Source organism: Acanthochromis polyacanthus, chromosome 3, assembly GCF_021347895.1.
Source record: "Acanthochromis polyacanthus isolate Apoly-LR-REF ecotype Palm Island chromosome 3, KAUST_Apoly_ChrSc, whole genome shotgun sequence".
In the NCBI taxonomy this organism is placed as follows: domain Eukaryota; kingdom Metazoa; phylum Chordata; class Actinopteri; family Pomacentridae; genus Acanthochromis; species Acanthochromis polyacanthus.
Window position 1 is genome coordinate 20,509,760 of NC_067115.1, and position 19,053 is coordinate 20,528,812.

Sequence of the window (19,053 nt, forward strand, 5' to 3'; positions counted from 1 at the left end):
TTTTGTGTCCATCAACTCCTAAGAAAAATGTCTATTAAGTTTATGAAATCAGTTAACAAACACATAGAAGTTCACTGGCAGCAGACTGAGGAGGAACCTGTCCTTTGGATCTGTCCACATTTGTGTGTATGCCAACAAAAAATGCCAGGAAATAAAGTAGATGCATGCTGCTATACAGCACGCACTGACGCAGAAATGTCACGCTGTCATAAAAACGAGCATTGTTCCCTTCGTTAATGAAAAAAATTAAGCAGACACAAAGTTTTATTTGTCCGGGAGACCATGAAGGCAACAGGAGTCACGTGTTGTTTGCCTCTGAGTACAAATATGGCGGATGATGGAGAGTCACTGGAGTCTTGGCTTAGTAAGTACACGTTAAAACTATTTTATCACCTATTTTTTTCACAAAACAGATGTGGGCGAATGTGCAGCATTACAATAGATGCCTGAAATATTATTCGGTTTCACATGACATGACTGTATCTGAACATTACCGTGCTAATTCGTCTGTGTTTTCAGCGACGGCTAACACAGTCAGCTGTTGGCAACTGATGGATGTCAAAGGCTAAAATCAGCTTTGGTGTTTGCTTTACCTGAGTCCAGGACTTAGAATCAGTGTGTTTTCAAAAATAAAGTTATTCTGTTCTCGTTGCGACCCACAGCACACTTTAGCATTTGCTTCCTGTAGTTGTATAAACACCTCCAGGCGTTATCCTGTGTGAGTTCAAACAACACTTGAAAGGGCAAAAACAAACTGGATCAGTGAGGTGTCTTGCGTTTAATTAACACAGAATTTCTGGGGCACGATGCACTGGAACTGTTGGATAACAATTGGCCGCGTTGTTTGTATGCTGGACTCAGAAAGGATAAAGCTTGATGCTCAGGGCTGGACTTAAAGATCCCATCTCACGCCCCTTTTCAGAAACACAATGAAAATCGAAGATGTTTCCAGAATGTGTCTTTCAGTGTTTCAGCTCAGAGGGTTCACTTTACCCAGATCAAATAACTTGCTTTAGGCCTGTTCTAAATGGGCTTCCTCAGTGTCTGTAGCATAGACTGTATACAGTCTATGGTCTGTAGCTACAAATGCAGCTGAGCTCCAGCTCTCCATGCCCCTTCAGTAAGAAGATTCTCTCTGCATCTGTGATTGAGAGCCAAACAGCTGCTCACAGGAGAACTGTGCTGTGGAATTTTCTGTTTAAATAAGCTCAAGGTGAGAAGCAAAGCCTCAATCAGACTGAATCTGTCTTTGAGTCATTTATTATCTTACAAGAGGGAGAAAATCAAACATAACCAGCAGCTGAAAGTAAGGTTCTCCATCCCATACAGAGTACAGAAGTTCTCTTAAAGAAAAATGTCACTGACATCTAACTCCTGCTGTTGCCGTGCAGGTTACAATCAATAGGTACATTTTTATTTTGTCACCTACATAGTCCTTGGTATGGAGTCTTAAGTCTCTAATTTCACATGTCTGGTGAAGTTCCTACTTTAGTGGCGGTCGATGTGGAACTGCTACATCTAGGATCATGATGTCCTTATCTTTACCTGACAGAAAGCAGAAGCTACACCTAGAAATGAAAAGCTAACTGCAGTAAAGGTTACACTGAGAGGTTATACTAAGGTAAACTGGAACAGAGGTTATGCTGAGGCAAAAAGCAGTTTTTCCATTATCGCTGACAGACGTGAATGAGTCTAATTATCTTTCTTAGTCATTATTTTACATAACAGACATGTTCAGTAGGTTTGTCAGACAATGTTGCGGTTATTCAAATGAACGCCTGTTTCAGCCTTTATTTCATCTCCGTTGTGTTGTCTGACAACAGAAATAGAATTATACGTGAATGAGAACAGATTTGCTGGGAATTCAGCTGGAATAAATTTCAGAATATGTAAGTGCATGGAGCAGGAGAGAAGCAAACAGATGTGAACACTCACAGAGTTTAGGTTGTGTTGAAGCATCAAAGGGACATCAAAAAAAAGTTTCTATTCTTTTTGACTGTTTCTCAGCTTTACAATTTTTACAGAGCATGAAAGCTAATAGTCACATCAGCCACGCTTGCCTGAAAACATGGTAGCGCTAAGATTCTCCTATTGTTGTGTTGATGTTGCTATCAAAAATACAAGTAATCCACTGAGTGTTCAGTTCCTTAGACTGCTGGAAGTGCATGAAGACTATGATGTTCACACTTGGAGACAACAGTGTGTTTTGCTTTCTGCTGAGACGTTTTAGTGTTGGCAGAAGCAGCTAAAAATTCAACCAAGCTGGCTGCTGCTCATTCTGAGTGGCTCATCTGGAAACAGTGAGGGGACAGAGTTATACATATTATTAGCTGGAGGTTGTCAGTTCTTACTGGCAGAAGCAAGCATCTTAGTGTTCTCGCAGCTTTATTTGAATCCTCCACTTTTTAAGACATAAACAGAACATTATAAGAATGGATTTGTACCATACAGGAGAGTTAAATCGTCATATATCACAAAACGTCAGGCATCATCATCTTTCCAAGTATTGACATTAATTCTGATATCAGAATTGCATACTTATGAAACATTGTGTCTTTGCTTTTGCAGATAAAGCCACCAACCCTTCCAACAGACAGGAAGACTGGGAGTATATTATGGGATTCTGTGATCAAATCAATAATGAGCTAGAAGGGTATGTCCACATTCATTCAATAAACCCAGTGTTTTTTGAATCACACACATCTAACCAAATTATCAGCACTGTCCTTGTTGTAAAGGCATTGAGGCCAATATTGATTGTTAATTTGAGTTTATGCTTCATTGTTTCTTTCTTTTACAATTTCCAGTCCACAAATATCCATCAGACTATTGGCATACAAGATTCAGTCCCCTCAGGAATGGGAAGCGATGCAAGCATTAACGGTCTGTTGTGTAATCATTTCACTGTGTTTTTCATCCTGATGTCCTTCAGCATAACCTTGAAATGTGGTTATTTATTTAAGCTTGTTTTGCCTTCGTAGGTTCTTGAGGCTTGTATGAAGAACTGTGGGCGAAGGTTTCACAATGAAGTTGGGAAATTTAAGTTTTTAAATGAATTAATTAAAGTGGTTTCACCCAAAGTAAGTCACATAAATGTTTAAAACTCATCTGTTGAGTATAGAATTGTTTGAACTGATGTTTGTTGTTATTCTAAGCTGTGTATCTAATTGCCTTTAGTACTTAGGAGACAAAGTTTCAGAAAAGGTGAAGAAAAAAGTGATAGAGTTGCTGTATAGCTGGACAGTGTCTCTACCTGATGAAGCAAAGATCTGTGAAGCATATCAGATGCTCAAGTCACAGGGTAAGTCATGTACTACTTGGAAACAAACTGTTTTCATAACATTTGATTATATATTGAAACTAGAAAAGCACTCAGAGAACGCAGTACTCCGCCAAGACTGCTCAGTCCTTGTATCATTTCCAGCAGCTGAAGTCTTTAAAAACATTTGTGGATTCAGACTATAAGCCGCCAAATCATTTCAGCCCAAAATCTAATCAATTGGTCCTTGTGTCATTTCTGACCTTCCCTGGAAATTTCATCCAAATCCATTAGTCTATTTTTGAGTAATGTGGCTGACAGACAGACAGACAACTCGGCCGAGGCTGCGCCTTCTTGGCAGAGAAAAATATATATTCTTAAGAGTGGCACTCTGAAACCACATACTTTTGAGACAGTTATCACTACCTTTTGATTGTTGTTTTTGCAAGGTAGTTTAGCCATCTTGAAGTACTGAAGCTGTCTTCACCAGAGTACAGTGTCTACTTGTTATTTTTGTTTTAGGTATTGTTTTAGCTGACCCAGAAATCTCTCTTGATGCCACATTAATACCATCACCATCTCCTCGACCTAGTAATCCTGTTTTTGATGATGAAAAGAAGAGCAAGGTACGAAGACCTATTTTGGGATGCCACCATGTAAACACGACAGCTGACTCATTGCACCGAACTGTCATCTTGTCATGTTTTATATCTGCTTCAGATACAGTTTTCAGTTTGTGGTGTCTTTGGCAGAACATAGATTGTTATCCACATTTAGGATTTTACATCTTTTTTACCCTATTGTATGCTGCAGTTGTACATGTACTGTTGCATCCACAATAGGGATGTAACAGTATATGCATAATTACTGAATCTTTTGCTTTGGTACACGTGTACTGAATATAAATGAACATACCATATCGGTAAAGTCTGCTGTTTGGGAGCACTACAGTTTCTCAGTTTCACAGTGATGATGAACTAAGGCAGGTGGATCAAACGAAAGCTTTATTCTGGCATTGTTCAGCTGCTTTCTTGTGTGTAGCTGGTTGTACGTTAAACTCAGTAATTTGAGGTGGCATCGCCCTAAAGTTAACATCAGTGGTACAAGAATAACAGTGAGTGTGCATGTATCATTACAGCAGCTTCTTGCTAACAATTCAAACTGGGCCAACGTGATAACAAGCATGTTAAGAACATGGGTTTTCAACACATGCTGAAAGCAGTCAAGCTGAGGTCCCTCTCGTCCACATTCTAACCAGCAAGTCATACCAGCCTTTCCTGAGGAAACACAAGCTATAGCTGTAACCACTGTTGCATAGTTTCAGTGTGAACCTGAGCCTATAAATGCTGCACTTTAATAGATATTTAGTTACATTATTTTGAAATGAGTTGAGTGTTGCAACCGCTTTCAGCAGACTTTTCCTTCAGAAGGGTACCGCTGTAGCCTATTTAGTAAATCAGTTAAAATAAAAAAGGGAAAAGAAGCTGTTAATATTTCTCTTTGCATGTTTTCAGTCTTTATTCTGCGAAACTACGAACAGTAAAACTAGTGCTTCATGGCAACGTATTTCAATGATAATTTTGTCACTACATGCTGAAATTTTTTTCCCTTTGTCGCTCTTTTATCACTGTGTAAATGCTCGGCATTATTGCATCCCACAGGAATACAGGCCAAATGTATACGACAGCTTCATCTGTTACTGATGTTTTGTTACAAAAACAGGTCATGACGGTATGTTTATTTTGTGCTGCTTGCAGCTGATCTATGGGGGAAATTAGTTTTTTGGGGTCTGGGAGCTGGAATAGCTTTGCCACTGCATGTGTGTTCAGTGGCAAACAAGCCAGAGTGTTCATTCACAGATGTGTCTGTTGTCTCTCTTCAGAGATTGGCAGAACTGCTAAAGAGTAAAAAGCCCGAAGATTTGCAAGAGGCCAATCGACTGATCAAGAACATGGTCAAGGAGGTGTGTCTGATTTGAAAAAGGTGTTTTAACTGTTACAGTTTAACTTAGCAAGAGTTGTGGCTGCTTTCTACTAGTGATAATGAGAAAGAAAAGGCTGTACACTCGGGTTATAACTTTTTGAACTTCTTTTCCAAAATCAAAGTCCTGCATCGTGATTGGATGAACTTTTTGGTATAATTGAAGAAACCAAACTCCATTTTCAACACTCTTTTAAAAAAGTCCCCCCCAAAACAAAAAAGTATTAAATAGATATTACAGCCAATGATATGAAATGCGAAACCGTAGTATGTGACTGATAATGGATCAATGATAAGTTGTACTGCCATCATAATATACTGGAGTATCAGTTTCTATTCTTGTTTTCACTTTATAAGCCATGTCATTGGCTGTAATGTGTATTTAATACTTTTTTGCTTCAGGGGGACTTTTTTGAAAGAGTGTTGAAAATGGAGTTTGGTTTCTTCAATTATACCAAAAAGTTCATCCAATCATGATGCAGGACTTTGATTTTGGAAAAATAGTTCAAAAAGTTATAACCCTACTGTACACATTTCTCAGTTTTCTCCTCAAATCTTGCATATTCAACTCATTATATCTGCTTTAAAGTGTTGAAGCAATAAATCCTACTCAACTTGTTTGTTTTTTTTTTGTCTCAGGATGAGGTGAGGACACAGAAAGCAACAAAGCAAAAAAGCACACTGGAAGCAGTCAACAACAGCGTCAAACTCCTTAATGAGATGCTTGCTCATTTCAGCCCAGAAGACTCCACGGATGGAGACAAGGAGCTTATTAGGGTTTGTTCCCTTTTAAATTTGACTCAAATGACCTTTTAAATCAAATTCACTTATTTCTTTGACATTAGCTGACCTTTCCGGGAGCACTGTTGCAAGAGTCCACATGTTGCCTGAAAGCAGTCTACACTCATTTATTGCTGTTCAGTTTGAGATTGTCGGAATTAATTAAAATGCTGTCTTTGTCAGACAATCTGGCCCTTGATTCAATATCAAGTATGTTTCAGAAGAACTCTTATCAGATTTCCTAATCATCTTCTTCTTTTCCTTTTGGCTTTTCCCTTCAGGGGTCGCCACAGCGAATCAATTGCCTCCATCTAACCCTGTCTGCTGCATCCTCTTCTCTCACACCAGCTACCTTCATGTCCTCTTTAACCACATCCATAAACCTCCTCTTTGGTCTTCCTCTAGGCCTCCTGCCTGGCAGTGGGAAACTCAGCATCCTTCTACCAATATATTCACTCTCTCTCCTCTGGACATGTCTGAACCATCTCAGTCTGGCCTCTCTGACTTTATCTCCAAAGCCTCTAACATGTGCTGTCCCTCTGATGTACTCATTCCTGATCCTATCCATCCTGGTCACTCCCAAAGAGAACCTCAGCATCTTTAGTTCTGCTACCTCCAGCTCTGCCTCCTGTCTTTTCCTCAGGGACACTGTCTCCAGACCAAACAACATGGCTGGTCTCACCAGAGTTTTAAGGAAATGTTCATAATTACTTTAGTTGAACTGGTATGCATAAGACTGACATACCATATCGTGATCATGAAAGTGTCTTGATAAATGTTTGTGTGTTGTACTTTAGTTAATCATGCTGGTTTTAAAGCAAAGTACACATTGTTTGAGATGTCTTTTTTATGGTAGTTGTCCTGCCAGTGTCATGCACACCTCTTCAGATTAAGAATTTCTGTGAACAGCTCCAAGGAATTGATTTAAAAACAATGTATGACTCTTCATGCAATGATAGTTTCTTACATATTTAATTCCAGGCAAATGCCAAATGAAGTATATGTGTAGGAAAAGCTTTTTTAAATTATATGTATATGTAATTTCTTTCTTTAATGTTTTTCCAGGAGTTGCATGGTGATTGTGACAAACTGAGGCAAACAGTATGTCAGCTTGTTACTGAGAGTGAGGATAATGACACCAGTCTGGGTAAGAAATTGTCATTTTCTTCCTCCTGATTATGACAAATTCTTGATATTTTTGCTGGCAAGAGCCCAAAATCCTATCACTTCCACTTGACTCATAATTAAAAAACACTTTGCCCACAGGAGTTTATATATTTTGCAAACACTGCTTGGAAGATAACGTAGTAGTTCTGTTTTTGTTTTCATAATCTTCACTCTGATCTAATTTAAAAAAAAATCTTTATATAGGAGACCTTTTGCAGGCCAGTGATGACCTCTCCCATGTCATAAATTCTTACAAGAAGATTGTGGAAGGGCACGCCATCAATGGAGAAACTGAAGAAGCACAACAAACATCAGTCAAACAAGGTAAATACTTTCGTATACTAGTTGCAGGCATGATTCATTTAAACATGTCTGTATAACCCCCCTGGTTTTACCATTTTTCTAAATGGGCTGCATTTCAGTCATTATTTCATGATTGTTTCACTGACTGACAGTAAACTGAATTATATGTAATAATGTGACATAATAGCAGAATTTTCCAATGTTTGAGCAAGTTAACTATTGGTTCCTCAGCTGGTCAGTAGCAGTTCAGTATAAATCTTACTGGCTTGTAAAGCTGAGGGGCTATCTTTGTGTCGAATGGGCTTGAGAAATGGCAGAAATAAATGTGTTCATATTTTAATAACTATTACTTTACAAATCCAAATTTATATTAGCCACAAAACACATTAAAATGGATATTCAACATATGGGACCTTTAATGCACCAGCAACTCCAAGTGTAACCACAATAAAAGCCCATAGGCTGAGAAAGCTTTGGACCTTATTTAAAATAGAAATGTGCAAAGAACACATTAGCTCCATGTTACGAATTGAAATCCAGTCTAATCTGAAAAGGAACAAAGACATGCTTCAGAGCATGTTCTTCAAATATACTGATTTGTTAAATCAGTATGTTAAGTACAGTTTATGTGCAAGGTGTCAAAAGTCTGGAGGTAAAAAAAAGTAACTAATAAAATGTTGCCTGCCTTACCTCCCTCTCTCACCTTTTATTTTCATTGTTCCTCTTCACTTTTTCCAGACAAATAAAGCTATGAAATGTCAAAAGCAATGACATCAATCTAAGGTTCTACTTGAGAAAATGTCACAAGAAATATATCTGAAAAACTATTTCGGATTTTCCTTCCTGTGTTTCGGAAAGTGACCCTTTCAATTTACTTGACAGATGGATGGACAGACAGTATTATTTATTTTTGTACATTTCATTTCATGCTTGTTCTCTAGTGCTGACAAGTGTGTTTTGCTCCATATCATAGGGACTGGACGCACAAACCAATCAGAGATTCTGATTGACCTGGTGGGTCTGGATATCCAGACCCCCTCTCCAACTGAACAACAACAACCTCCAGCATGTTCGCTGCCTTTTCCTGCTGACCTCCTGTGTGAATCAGCTGTCTCTGACCCTCAGGCCCAAACTCTAAGTACACCCTCTGCAGCATTCTCGCTGCTGGATGAGGAGCTGCTGTCTTTAGGTAACATGAAATATAATGTAGTTGAATAGTTGTGTTTCTTTTATTGCAACATTGGACATTAGCTGTTGTTTTAGAAGCATTTTGGGCTTTATGCTTTGACACATTTGTGCTTTTTTAGGCCTCAATGAACCTACTCCAGTTCTTAGTACATCAACACAACCAAACCTGAGCAATCATTTACCATCTTTACAGGTAGTTAAATGAATAGCAGTGATTCATACTAATTTCAAGGACTATGGTAATTGAAATAACTTTTTTTTTCTTTTTTATTACTATACATTCCAGAATTCCAGTCAAGATTTGGGCTTTTTGGACAGCTCTTTATCTACAGTTCCTGCATTCTCCACATCTTCACTCTTTCTCGATGCCCTCTCTACAACAGTAGCCTCAGTCTGTCCTACAACAACTTCTACAACTGCCTCTGCCTTAAGCTTCCCTGGACCGGTCTTTGCCACCCCTCCAGTTTCTACAGCACCTCTATCAACAACATCAGATATATTTGCAAATATACTCACCACCACAGCCCCATCCGCACTTCCTCAGTCATTCAGCATTAACTCACCTGCTCCCTCAGCCAATCCTGTCACTCCACAACAGCTCTCTTCTTCACCTGGAGTGTTCAGCTCACTGTCAGCTTCTCTCTCTCACCAGCACCAAGACCTCACCTTGCTGGATCTTGGCAGTGCAAACAAGTGAGTAGTGCAGGATGTTAAACTAGATGAACTGAGCCAGCCTATTCATCTGTGACACAATATTTTACATTCTTGATCCTATTTTGGGCTGCACGGTAGCTTGGTGGTTATCACTTTTGCCTTGCTGCGAGAAGATCCCTGGTTCGCATCCCCACCTTCCTGGGATCTTTTTGCATGGAGTTTGCGTGTTCTTCCTGCCCATGCGTGTGTTTTCTCTGGGTACCTCAGCTTCCTCCCACAGTCCAATTGGTAACTCTAAATTGTCTGTAGGTGTAAATATGAGTGTGATTGTCTCTATATGTAGTCCTGTGATAGACTGGTGACCTGCCCAGGGTGTCCCCTGCCTTCTCCCTAAGCCAGCTGGGATAGGCTCCAGCTCCCCTATGACACTAATGAGGATTAAACGGTGTATAGAAAATGGATGGGGGGATAGATGGTTTGATGTTAAATGTATTTCTATATTTTTAATTCACATTGGTTAGTGAGACATGTAACAGCAACAACAATTCATCTTTCCTTTTAAACAATTTAAGAAACTACCCTTAAGATGACCCTAATGAGGATTAGGTGGTGCATAGATGATGGATGGATGGATCTTGATGGATGGTTCTGTGGTCTTGTTAGTCTGTCTTCCAGGTCTGGTGTCACCTCCACAACATCCTCCTCACTACTCACTGGGGGGATGCAGGGATGGTCCACTCCTCCACCTACCAAGAGTCAGGCAGATGACAGCCCTTTGTTACGCTCTCTATCCCCCATCCTCCCACTGAGCCAGGCCAGTCCCAGCAGGGGAGCGGAGGTGTCGCTGGCAGATGTGTTTGTCCCTTTAGATGCCATTAAGCCAAGTGAGTTAAAGGATTTCTTGGTTAACTAAATGCAAAATGCATTACACAGAAAAAAGTCAACTCACCTGTTGCCTTGAAAAAGCGCAAATTCTCCCAATAGTTGTACTTTGGAGAAGGCACAGTTCTTTCGGATTTACTCAGTCTCCCTTGCTCTTGGCTCTTCATGAAATTCAATACTGACATGGTGATATTAAGATCAGAGCTCTGTAGCAGGAACTACCTGTTCTTCTTGTTACTGAAGTTAGGTCTTGAAGAATCTGGCTGTATGTTTTGGGTCATTGTCATGCGAATCACAATGGATTTGGGACAAAACAGGTGCATCCTTGATAGATGTTTGGTGAAGGATGAAAAATCTAAACATCTGAAGAGGCTGACATCTTTTTAGAGTAGTGGATATCATTTTAATTAGGAACTATTATGTTTCAAAATTAGGTTTTCACTAATAATGAGCAATTTCAAGGCTTTTGTAGGAGGCTGAAAAAGTGGTTAAGATATCTATCTTTGCTGGCAGCACAGAAAAAGGCAAAACTCAAAGCAAACTGCTGTAATCGAAAACAACAGACTGTATTTGGTTAAGTGTCATTCTATATGAAAAAGCCTTTATATTCTAAAAAGATGAAAGTACTACAAATTAATTGCATGTTGGTCCTTTGATGGCTACAGTAATTCAAAGAATGTATTGCCATTTAGGGAACTGTCTATTTTCCCTGATCTCCATATACTTTATTAAAATACCCTGTAGAGACAATTATCACAGCATAGATTCTAACAAAACAATTGATGTCTCTTTTGAACTTAAGCTGTTTGTTGTTAGAAAATAACAGCGTCCTCATTATTTGAGATTGATTGGTTGGAAAACTGAACATTAGGCATTACTCCCACCTTGTGGTGACAGTGGCTGTCGTAATGAAACTGGAAGAAGAGACTGGGTGATGTTTTGTTGCTGTGTGTGGTGAGGGTCCCACCTTTAAATAACTGTATTAATCACTATTTGCTGTTTTCTTTTGTGCTGTATTTTAGGTAAAGTGTGTCCTGTGACGGCCTATGATAAAAATGGCTTTCGTCTTCTGCTGCACTTTGCTACTGACTGTCCGCCCGGCAGACCCGACGTGTTGGTGATGGTGGCGTCCATGCTGAACACAGCACCACAACCTGTCAGGAACATTGTTCTGCAGGTTGCTGTACCCAGGGTAAAACTCCACGTACATTAGTGATATTACTGTTACTGTGTAGGAAGCTACACTGTTTGAATTTTAAGTATTCATCCAAGCAGATGTTCCTACACATGAAATCAAATATTTGAAAATTAAATTAATGTGGCAGCTTCTGTTTAACGTGCATGACCGTCCGTTCTACCGATACTCTAGACGATGAAAGTGAGACTGCAGCCACCCTCAGGAACAGAGTTGGCCTCTTTTAACCCAATACTTCCCCCTGCTGCCATTACTCAGGTTATGCTGCTTGCCAATCCTCTCAAGGTAGACCTCGTCTTGTTTTTGTTTTTTGATTTGCATGTATTTGTCAATGCATTGAACATTATGCTGATTGGCAGAACACTTTCTTACTTAAGCAGTTTTCATGCCATAGCACAGCTCAGCATTAAATAGAACCAGTATGCCTTCAGGATGGAATGAGTAGCAGCAGTTCCATCAAGATGTTGAAACAATGTGTGTTCATGTTTTGCAGGAAAAGGTTCGGATGAGATACAAACTGACATTCATGCTGGGAGAGCAGCCACTCACAGAGGTCGGGGAGGTGAATGAGTTTCCGCCTGCTGATGAATGGGGAGCTCTGTAGCCCTTTCCCATTCAGGATGGCCAGACACTACAAGACTTCCTTAACAGTTGAGTTTATCAGTGAAGTGCAAAGGGCAGCATAGGAAAGCTTTTAAACAAAGTTTGAATAGAATATAAACCTTAATGAACCTTGAGGAGCTTTAGATGGCCCACTGTTGTAGCCAAAGTCCTGTAGCGTACATCCAGCATTAACTTTTCTTCAGTAACAAAGGATGTGAACCGGTTAAATGTGGACGATGGTGTTTGGTGAAGTTATTCTGCAGTTGTTACTATTATTATTGTTATACCACTTTGTTCTCATTTTATTGTCTGTATTTACTTCTGCCTCTCAATCATATCAGAATAGATTAGGGGCATGTTGCTCTTCTGGTTGCCAGGCAATCCTAAATGGAGCAAAAACATGTTTGAAAGAGATTGTGGAGCCACAGTTATTTGAGCATGTGACCATATGCAAAATTTCACATGATCTGCAGCTAACTAAGTGTGTTAAAAAACATTTTACGCTGAGTAAATCAGGGCCAGAGCAGACAATAGCCCCTCTGTTGCTATATAACAGGCACTCAGACTAGTTCATTAAGAATCAGTTGCGTTCACTTGACCTAGTCCAAAAAGGCCCACCGTTACTACCGAATACTTTCTTTTCAGTTTTATCCTAAATTTTCCTTAGCTTTTTGTTTTTTGTATTCCTGTATTTATATTCATGAATGTATTATTTATTTTGGATTGGAGATGTGTTTTCTGTTACTGTATGGGATTGCAATCGACAGCTGTATTCCTTGTGCATGCTCCTCTTATGATGGACACTTAAAGTATTGCAGAAAGGACACACAAGTCAGTAGTGGTCTGTTTAGGAGTCTTTAATAATAACAGATATTTAGACAGACATGTTAGAATATGTTACATTATTCAGAAACCCAGGGGTGGAGCCTGATAAATTACATGTCTTGTTTAACATCCAGGCTGTAATCTCTGGATAGCATTTTAGTATAGAATATCCTGCTAAATAAAACAGTAGACTTGTGCCAGAAACATCAGCCATTTTTCCTTGGCAGATACAATTTGAACTATAAATGGCATAGATACATTAAATGTTTGTACTTAAAGAAGTGCAAACCTGCAGACAATAATTCCTTGGACATAAAAAGATAAAGACAAGATCAACTTTAATGATCCCACACCGGGGGAATTTACAAAGGCGTTTTGTTTGATGTTGATGGAATGCCATATGCTGTATTTATTTGACCTACTGTTACATCAAACCAAGTTAAAGGGGTAGATCATTTTCTCTGAATCAAGTGTAAATATTTTGCTTATGTGGGAGTTTCCTGTTTTGGACTAGGATTATACTTTTATGCGTAAGCCTTGATAAAATACAGTACATCAGTGGTAAAACAAACTTGGTTGTTCATTCAAAGCATTAGGCTTACCATGTGCTCATCCAAAACTGTGACGACTTTACTTTTTGGCTTTCTAGGGTTATTAGTGCTATAGGGGAGATCCGCTACATATTTCTTATAAAATTATTTATTTGTCTTAGATTGTTAAATTAACTTATCATTGCATATTTTTGAAAAACTATTTCTGTGCATGGTTAAATAAAGGAGATGGATGTATTTGTAGGATAACTTGCACATATCATGCCTCATTTTTTGGTGTATAATTACAAATATCGGTGCAGTAACACAGTAAACACAGCATTTTCGAGGTGTATTTTCATGTATTTGTCAATCAGATTATTAAGTAAATGTAAATAAAAAGAGTACTAATGTCGAATGAAGATTCTTGGCTTTGTGATATATTACTGGATTGTTACTGCTGATGCATTATATGTAAGCGGTGTATAAATGTAGCTGACCAAACACGAACTAACCTCAACTTCATCATCATGTGCTTTATCATTTCCCTAACATAATACCTTATTAAGGTGGATATTTTATAATTTCGGTATCAAAATGCAGATGGAAGCTCATTAAAATATGAAAGGGTGCATACAGGGGCTCTAAAATGAGTTTGGTAAAGAATATTTGTCCAGATGTGGTTCAGCTGTATGCTCTGCACTGCAGCCGACGCAAAGTGGCGCGCCAGACAGCGCAGCTTCTCAGCAGAACAGGCGCAGACAGACAGCCGCAGCAGCAGCAGCCATGGCAGACGAAAAGCCCAAGGTAAGGAATGGACTCTGTTTGGGGTTTTCTGTACAGCGTGTCCTCATAGTGTGCTCGTTAATTGTAGAGGTGATAGTATGGGAAGCAGCCCGTGAGACCAGCTATTATTTTTTTTGCGTAGTCGAAGCACCACTTCAGCTCAAACCTGAGGTAACGTTACCGCGCAAGCTAGCGGAGGAAATTAGCATAATAAGCTAGCATGGCTAATGTGCCTCAGTCCCCCGGCAAAATGAAAGAAATAATATTATCTGGACTTTTCAGACACGTTAAATGAACCCCTTTAGATGCAAGCATTAGTATAGAGGTGCACATGTAATTCGAAGTGAAGTGCATGTTCAGGTAACTTTAGCAAGACCCGGAGAAAAGTGAGGTAACTTACCGTTTATGCACCACAGTTTGCAACAGGAACGGGCCAGAATGAGTTGTTCGAGCAAAAAATGCGGAATATACCCAGATCTCAGGTGAAATGTTGTAATTACGCTATTCATCGGCGTAAACCAAGTTTCTCTGGATATGGGCATTCGTTGATGGTGATTATTTTCAGCCTGGCTAGGCCGGTGGGCATCCTTAGAAGTTGTAGGCCATTGCTAATGCTAAGGCTAACGGTTCTTGATGTAATTTTGTCCTTTCTGCGCTCCGTAATCTACGGAGCCCCTCTGGTGACATGGTAAAGGAAAAATAAATTGTGGCCACGATATAGCTATAACGTTCGCACGAAATACTAATTTGTGCGCAAGAAATACTAATACTATTAATATCAAAATCGAGCGTACCGTCTCTACAACCTACAATAATCTGCGTACGGGCCCCCTACCTACGTGATGTTTCAAAGGTGAGTGTCTTTTCTCTTTTCTTAGCTGTTCTGGTCCATATCTTGTTATCCCGCATTTAGGCAGTAATTTATTTAGGCCTATGTTTGATACTTTGTTGCAAAGGGTAGTCTATCTGCTGATGTGTTACCCGATTTACAAACTTTTTATCCTCATCCTGTTACTACACGTATGTTGTTTTGTTGTGCTAATATGTAGCCGTAAACTCATGTCTGTAGGAGCTGCAGCCCTGCACACATATCAGGACACTTTTCAAGAACAGCTGAGGGGTGTAGGCATACTACTAAGCGAAGTATGTTTAGCATAAAAGAGAGTTTTCTGTGTCATGAAAGTGTCTCTTTTTTAACCTGGCGAGATCACCATGCTAACTGCTTGCAGACCAAACCTGGTCCGCACCACATTCTGTTCAGAGTTTCAGCTTGAAATCATCTTAAAAAGTGCATTTTTCACTGATCATCTCCTATGAAAGTAGCATCATGTGTGTCAGACTCTCAGCTGAGGAAATAGATAGGCTATATGAACCGCAGTGTTTCATGATGCTACCGGACGAAGCCATGAAGTTACGGTAGCGCTCTCTGTATACGTTGCCAAGGCAACCAGTAGCCTATCAGTAGTCAGAATCTAAAACGGAGACACCTTCTTGACACAGAAAACTCTGGTTTTATGCTCAACATACTTCGCTTAGTAGTATGCCTAAAACCCTCAGCTGTTCTTGAAAAGTGTCCTGATATGTGTGCAGGGCTGCAGCTCTTACAGACACAAATGAGTTTACGGCTACATATTAGCACAACAAAACAACATACGTGTAGTAACAGGGTGAGGATAAAAAGTTTGTAAATCAGGTGACACGTCAGCAGATAGGCTACCCATTGCAACAAAGTGTCAAATATAGGCCTAAATAAATAACTTCCTAAATGCAGGATATCAAGATATGGACTAGAACAGCTAAGAAAAGTAAAAAGACACTCACCTTAGGAACATCACGTAGGTACGGCCGTGCACAGATTATTGCAGGGTGTAGAGATGGTGCGATTTACTTACTCAGCTGTCTAGGAATGATATTAATGGTATTAGTTGTTCATGCACACGTTATACCTATTTCGTGGCCACAAATTAGTATTTCGTGTGAATGAATTAGTATTTCGTTCGTACGTTATAGCTAAATCATGGCCACAGTTTATTTTTTCACCATGTCATCAGAGGGGCTCCGTAGTAACCATACTTATCCACTGATCAGTGCTCAACAGCGACAGTTAGATGATGTGAAGGTGGTTATACGTTCAGTTCACATATGTACTGTGAATTATACTTTGGTTTAAAGTCACTGAGGTGCACATTGTGTGCATCGTACATTGTATATAGCGGATGGGGATTTGTAGTTTGGAGCCGTTTCTTCCGATTCCACATATCGTTTATTTTTTGAAGCATCTTTGGTTTTCTGTCTTTTCAGGAGGGAGTGAAGACGGAGAACAATGAGCACATCAACCTGAAGGTGGCAGGACAGGATGGCTCAGTGGTGCAGTTCAAGATCAAAAGGCACACTCCTCTCAGCAAACTGATGAAAGCTTATTGTGAACGGCAGGTGAGGCTGCAGCACAGGTTTCATGGCAGTTAAAATAAGTAACCTTTAGGTTAATACAGGTTAACTCAGTCGGAAATTCTCAAACAGGTGACCAACAATAAAGTGTGATCTGCTGTTCTGTATTCGTCATGCAATATTGGTGTTTATCACATTTCACTATGTAATGCTGTCATGAAATACTAAAAATAGATTATTGTAACTCACTTATGATGTCCTTTTAATAGAATTGAAACAGATGATGTGATCTTTTGTTTGGTGAAAGGTTACAGTAACACGTTCTTATTTTTACTTTCTTTTATTGCCATTTTATATTATGGCACTTCTGGAACCTCAGTGCAGCAAGATCTTGAAAAACTTGTATAAATATACTTTTTGATGGTTACAATGTTGAAAACTCAACAAACTTCGCAGTTTTTGCACTGTGTGTTTCTAATTTATTCTTGTACTGCCTTTATACTTCTTTTTCTCCTATGGAGCTGCTGTAACTAAACTGTCCCCACTGTGGGATCAATATGGTTTATCTTATATTTTTTCATTAGACATGAAAGCTGTATCGCGTTAATGCTTTTTTGTGGTGTTTTATGCCTTCATTTTTAGCAGACATTTAGATGAAATTGCAATTTATGATCACTTCCTTCAACCTCAGGTCACCTGTTTTCCCGATAAAAGCGATTGTTAGTGTTCTCAACTTAATATTCCTCTTTCTGTCCACATAGGGGCTGTCGATGAGGCAAATACGATTTCGATTTGATGGTCAGCCCATCAATGAAACAGATACACCTTCACAGGTACAGATACTACCTGCTGTTCAGTCTACATACACCATGGGGAGTGGTTTTTGTTATCATGAACTGTAGCTGAATGACAGACTAATGAACCAGACCTCATTGATTTGGGTGGGGTTAAACTACGTCTGTAGTCATGTTGTAGACCAACTCTTAGGTATTTAATAAGCCTCAGGTATTTCAAGTAAGCAGGCAGTGACATGAGTGTAATCGTAAAATTGTGAAACCCAGACAAGTAATCAAGTGTCATGATGTGGTTACTTTTAAATATAAATTATGGCTCTTTAGTTACAAAAATGCTAACGAAATAATAGCAGGTGAATACTGTACATTGCTTGGCCCTGCCTATTTATTTTTTAGGACACTGTAGTTCACCTTGCTTTCACTATCAAAGTTGCAGTAATGTTCCTTGGTGGGTCATGTGAATTCATGTCCCAATTGTCTCAGTTAACTGTAGAATCTGTGACATCACACTGCACGGAAAGAGATGGTCAAAGAAAGAGAAGTGATCAATGTAAACTCAGCACCTACTGTTGTGCGGTATGTGTAGTGTGTTACAGTGTATGTACTGTGTACAAATAAAGCACATTGTTTATTGATAACAAGCAGCTGTCAGCAAATTGGAGTCTAGGCTGCAGCTGAACTTCCTCCATGTATATATGGGATAAAGTCTTCTTTACCTCATGGTCAAAATCACAGATTGACTCTGGAAACTTTCCTCTGTGATTAAAAGGGTGAAGTACATGGTGATAAATGATAGTTGTGTGCAGATAGTTGATGTGCATGTTTCAACACCTGAATAAGATTAGATTAAGCACTTGAATGATGCACATATCCTTTGCCTTTCACACAACTACTGTACTTACAAACTTTGAACTGCCATTTCATTTTGTATCTGCAGCTCGAAATGGAGGATGAAGATACAATTGATGTGTTCCAACAGCAAACCGGAGGCTCTCCTCTTTAAAGACTGTTTCTAAAAACATCCCTACCTCCCCCTTTTATCCCTGAACTTCTTTGTTATACCCAGTCTTCTTCAAATGCTCATGACCAGTGTTGATACATCCAGTGGAATACTTATTCAAAATACTCAAAGGCAGCAGCACAGTTGGTGTAGTTTGATCACACTGTCGTTCATATGTTAACATGTCTGAACTGTGCAGTCTAGACAGCTTGTAAGCTGCAGTGAGTCCGATGATGTGCCGAAGAAATTAAAAGCTAGATAAGAGCTTTTTGTTATTTTGGTTTATTTTTTTCATGATTTGGAAACACCATCTTGGTCCTTGTTTTATACTTCTGTCATTGAGGTTTTGATGAAGATAAAATTTTGTCATTGTTGAGTAAGCCTGTGTTTTAAATTCACTGACATCTGTTGTTATGAAAATGTATTATTGGAATAAATTGAGTCTTTTTTTAAAAATATGTCTATAGTTTTTTTTATGGTCATAGCATATCATATCTGAAAAATTTCACCATGACATTTTGGGGTTTCAAGTGCAACCGTCTAAATCGTTCTCAAAGCTGTTGTTGAGTGCAGTTGTAAGATACAAGCTTTATTTAATCTGCAAACAAGACTTGATTCCGATCTCTTAAAGCATTAATCATTTGACTTAAAAAAAAACGGAAAATGGCACTCTTCAGGCTATCATTTTACCAAGTGTCTGTATACTTTATTTTCAGTAT

At 39.1% G+C, this 19,053-nt stretch overlaps 2 protein-coding genes across 4 annotated transcripts; both read left to right on the forward strand.

The window, feature by feature from the left end:
• The first annotated feature begins 242 nt into the window (after nucleotides 1-242).
• gga3a (golgi associated, gamma adaptin ear containing, ARF binding protein 3a) lies at nucleotides 243-13,788 on the forward strand. 2 transcript variants are annotated; one of them, XM_051945494.1, is made up of 17 exons: nucleotides 244-364; nucleotides 2,569-2,653; nucleotides 2,808-2,883; nucleotides 2,982-3,080; nucleotides 3,178-3,301; nucleotides 3,782-3,885; nucleotides 5,142-5,222; nucleotides 5,879-6,016; nucleotides 7,085-7,166; nucleotides 7,391-7,510; nucleotides 8,463-8,678; nucleotides 8,797-8,870; nucleotides 8,964-9,370; nucleotides 9,995-10,215; nucleotides 11,236-11,405; nucleotides 11,583-11,693; nucleotides 11,902-13,788. In XM_051945494.1, the coding sequence occupies exons 1-17, from the start codon at nucleotides 283-285 to the stop codon at nucleotides 12,010-12,012; spliced, it is 2,301 nt and encodes a 766-aa protein (XP_051801454.1). In that variant the 5' UTR covers nucleotides 244-282; the 3' UTR covers nucleotides 12,013-13,788. The 2 variants fall into 2 exon arrangements, with proteins under 2 accessions (XP_051801455.1, XP_051801454.1); XM_051945495.1 differs by lacking the exon at nucleotides 11,583-11,693 and having other exon boundaries at nucleotides 243-364.
• Nucleotides 13,789-14,029: 241 nt separating this feature from the next.
• Nucleotides 14,030-18,792, forward strand: sumo2a (small ubiquitin like modifier 2a). 2 transcript variants are annotated; one of them, XM_022199010.2, is made up of 4 exons: nucleotides 14,030-14,173; nucleotides 16,454-16,585; nucleotides 17,302-17,373; nucleotides 18,272-18,792. In XM_022199010.2, the coding sequence occupies exons 1-4, from the start codon at nucleotides 14,153-14,155 to the stop codon at nucleotides 18,335-18,337; spliced, it is 291 nt and encodes a 96-aa protein (XP_022054702.1). In that variant the 5' UTR covers nucleotides 14,030-14,152; the 3' UTR covers nucleotides 18,338-18,792. The 2 variants fall into 2 exon arrangements, with proteins under 2 accessions (XP_022054702.1, XP_022054701.1); XM_022199009.2 differs by lacking the exon at nucleotides 14,030-14,173 and adding an exon at nucleotides 16,130-16,271.
• The last annotated feature ends 261 nt before the right edge of the window (nucleotides 18,793-19,053 follow it).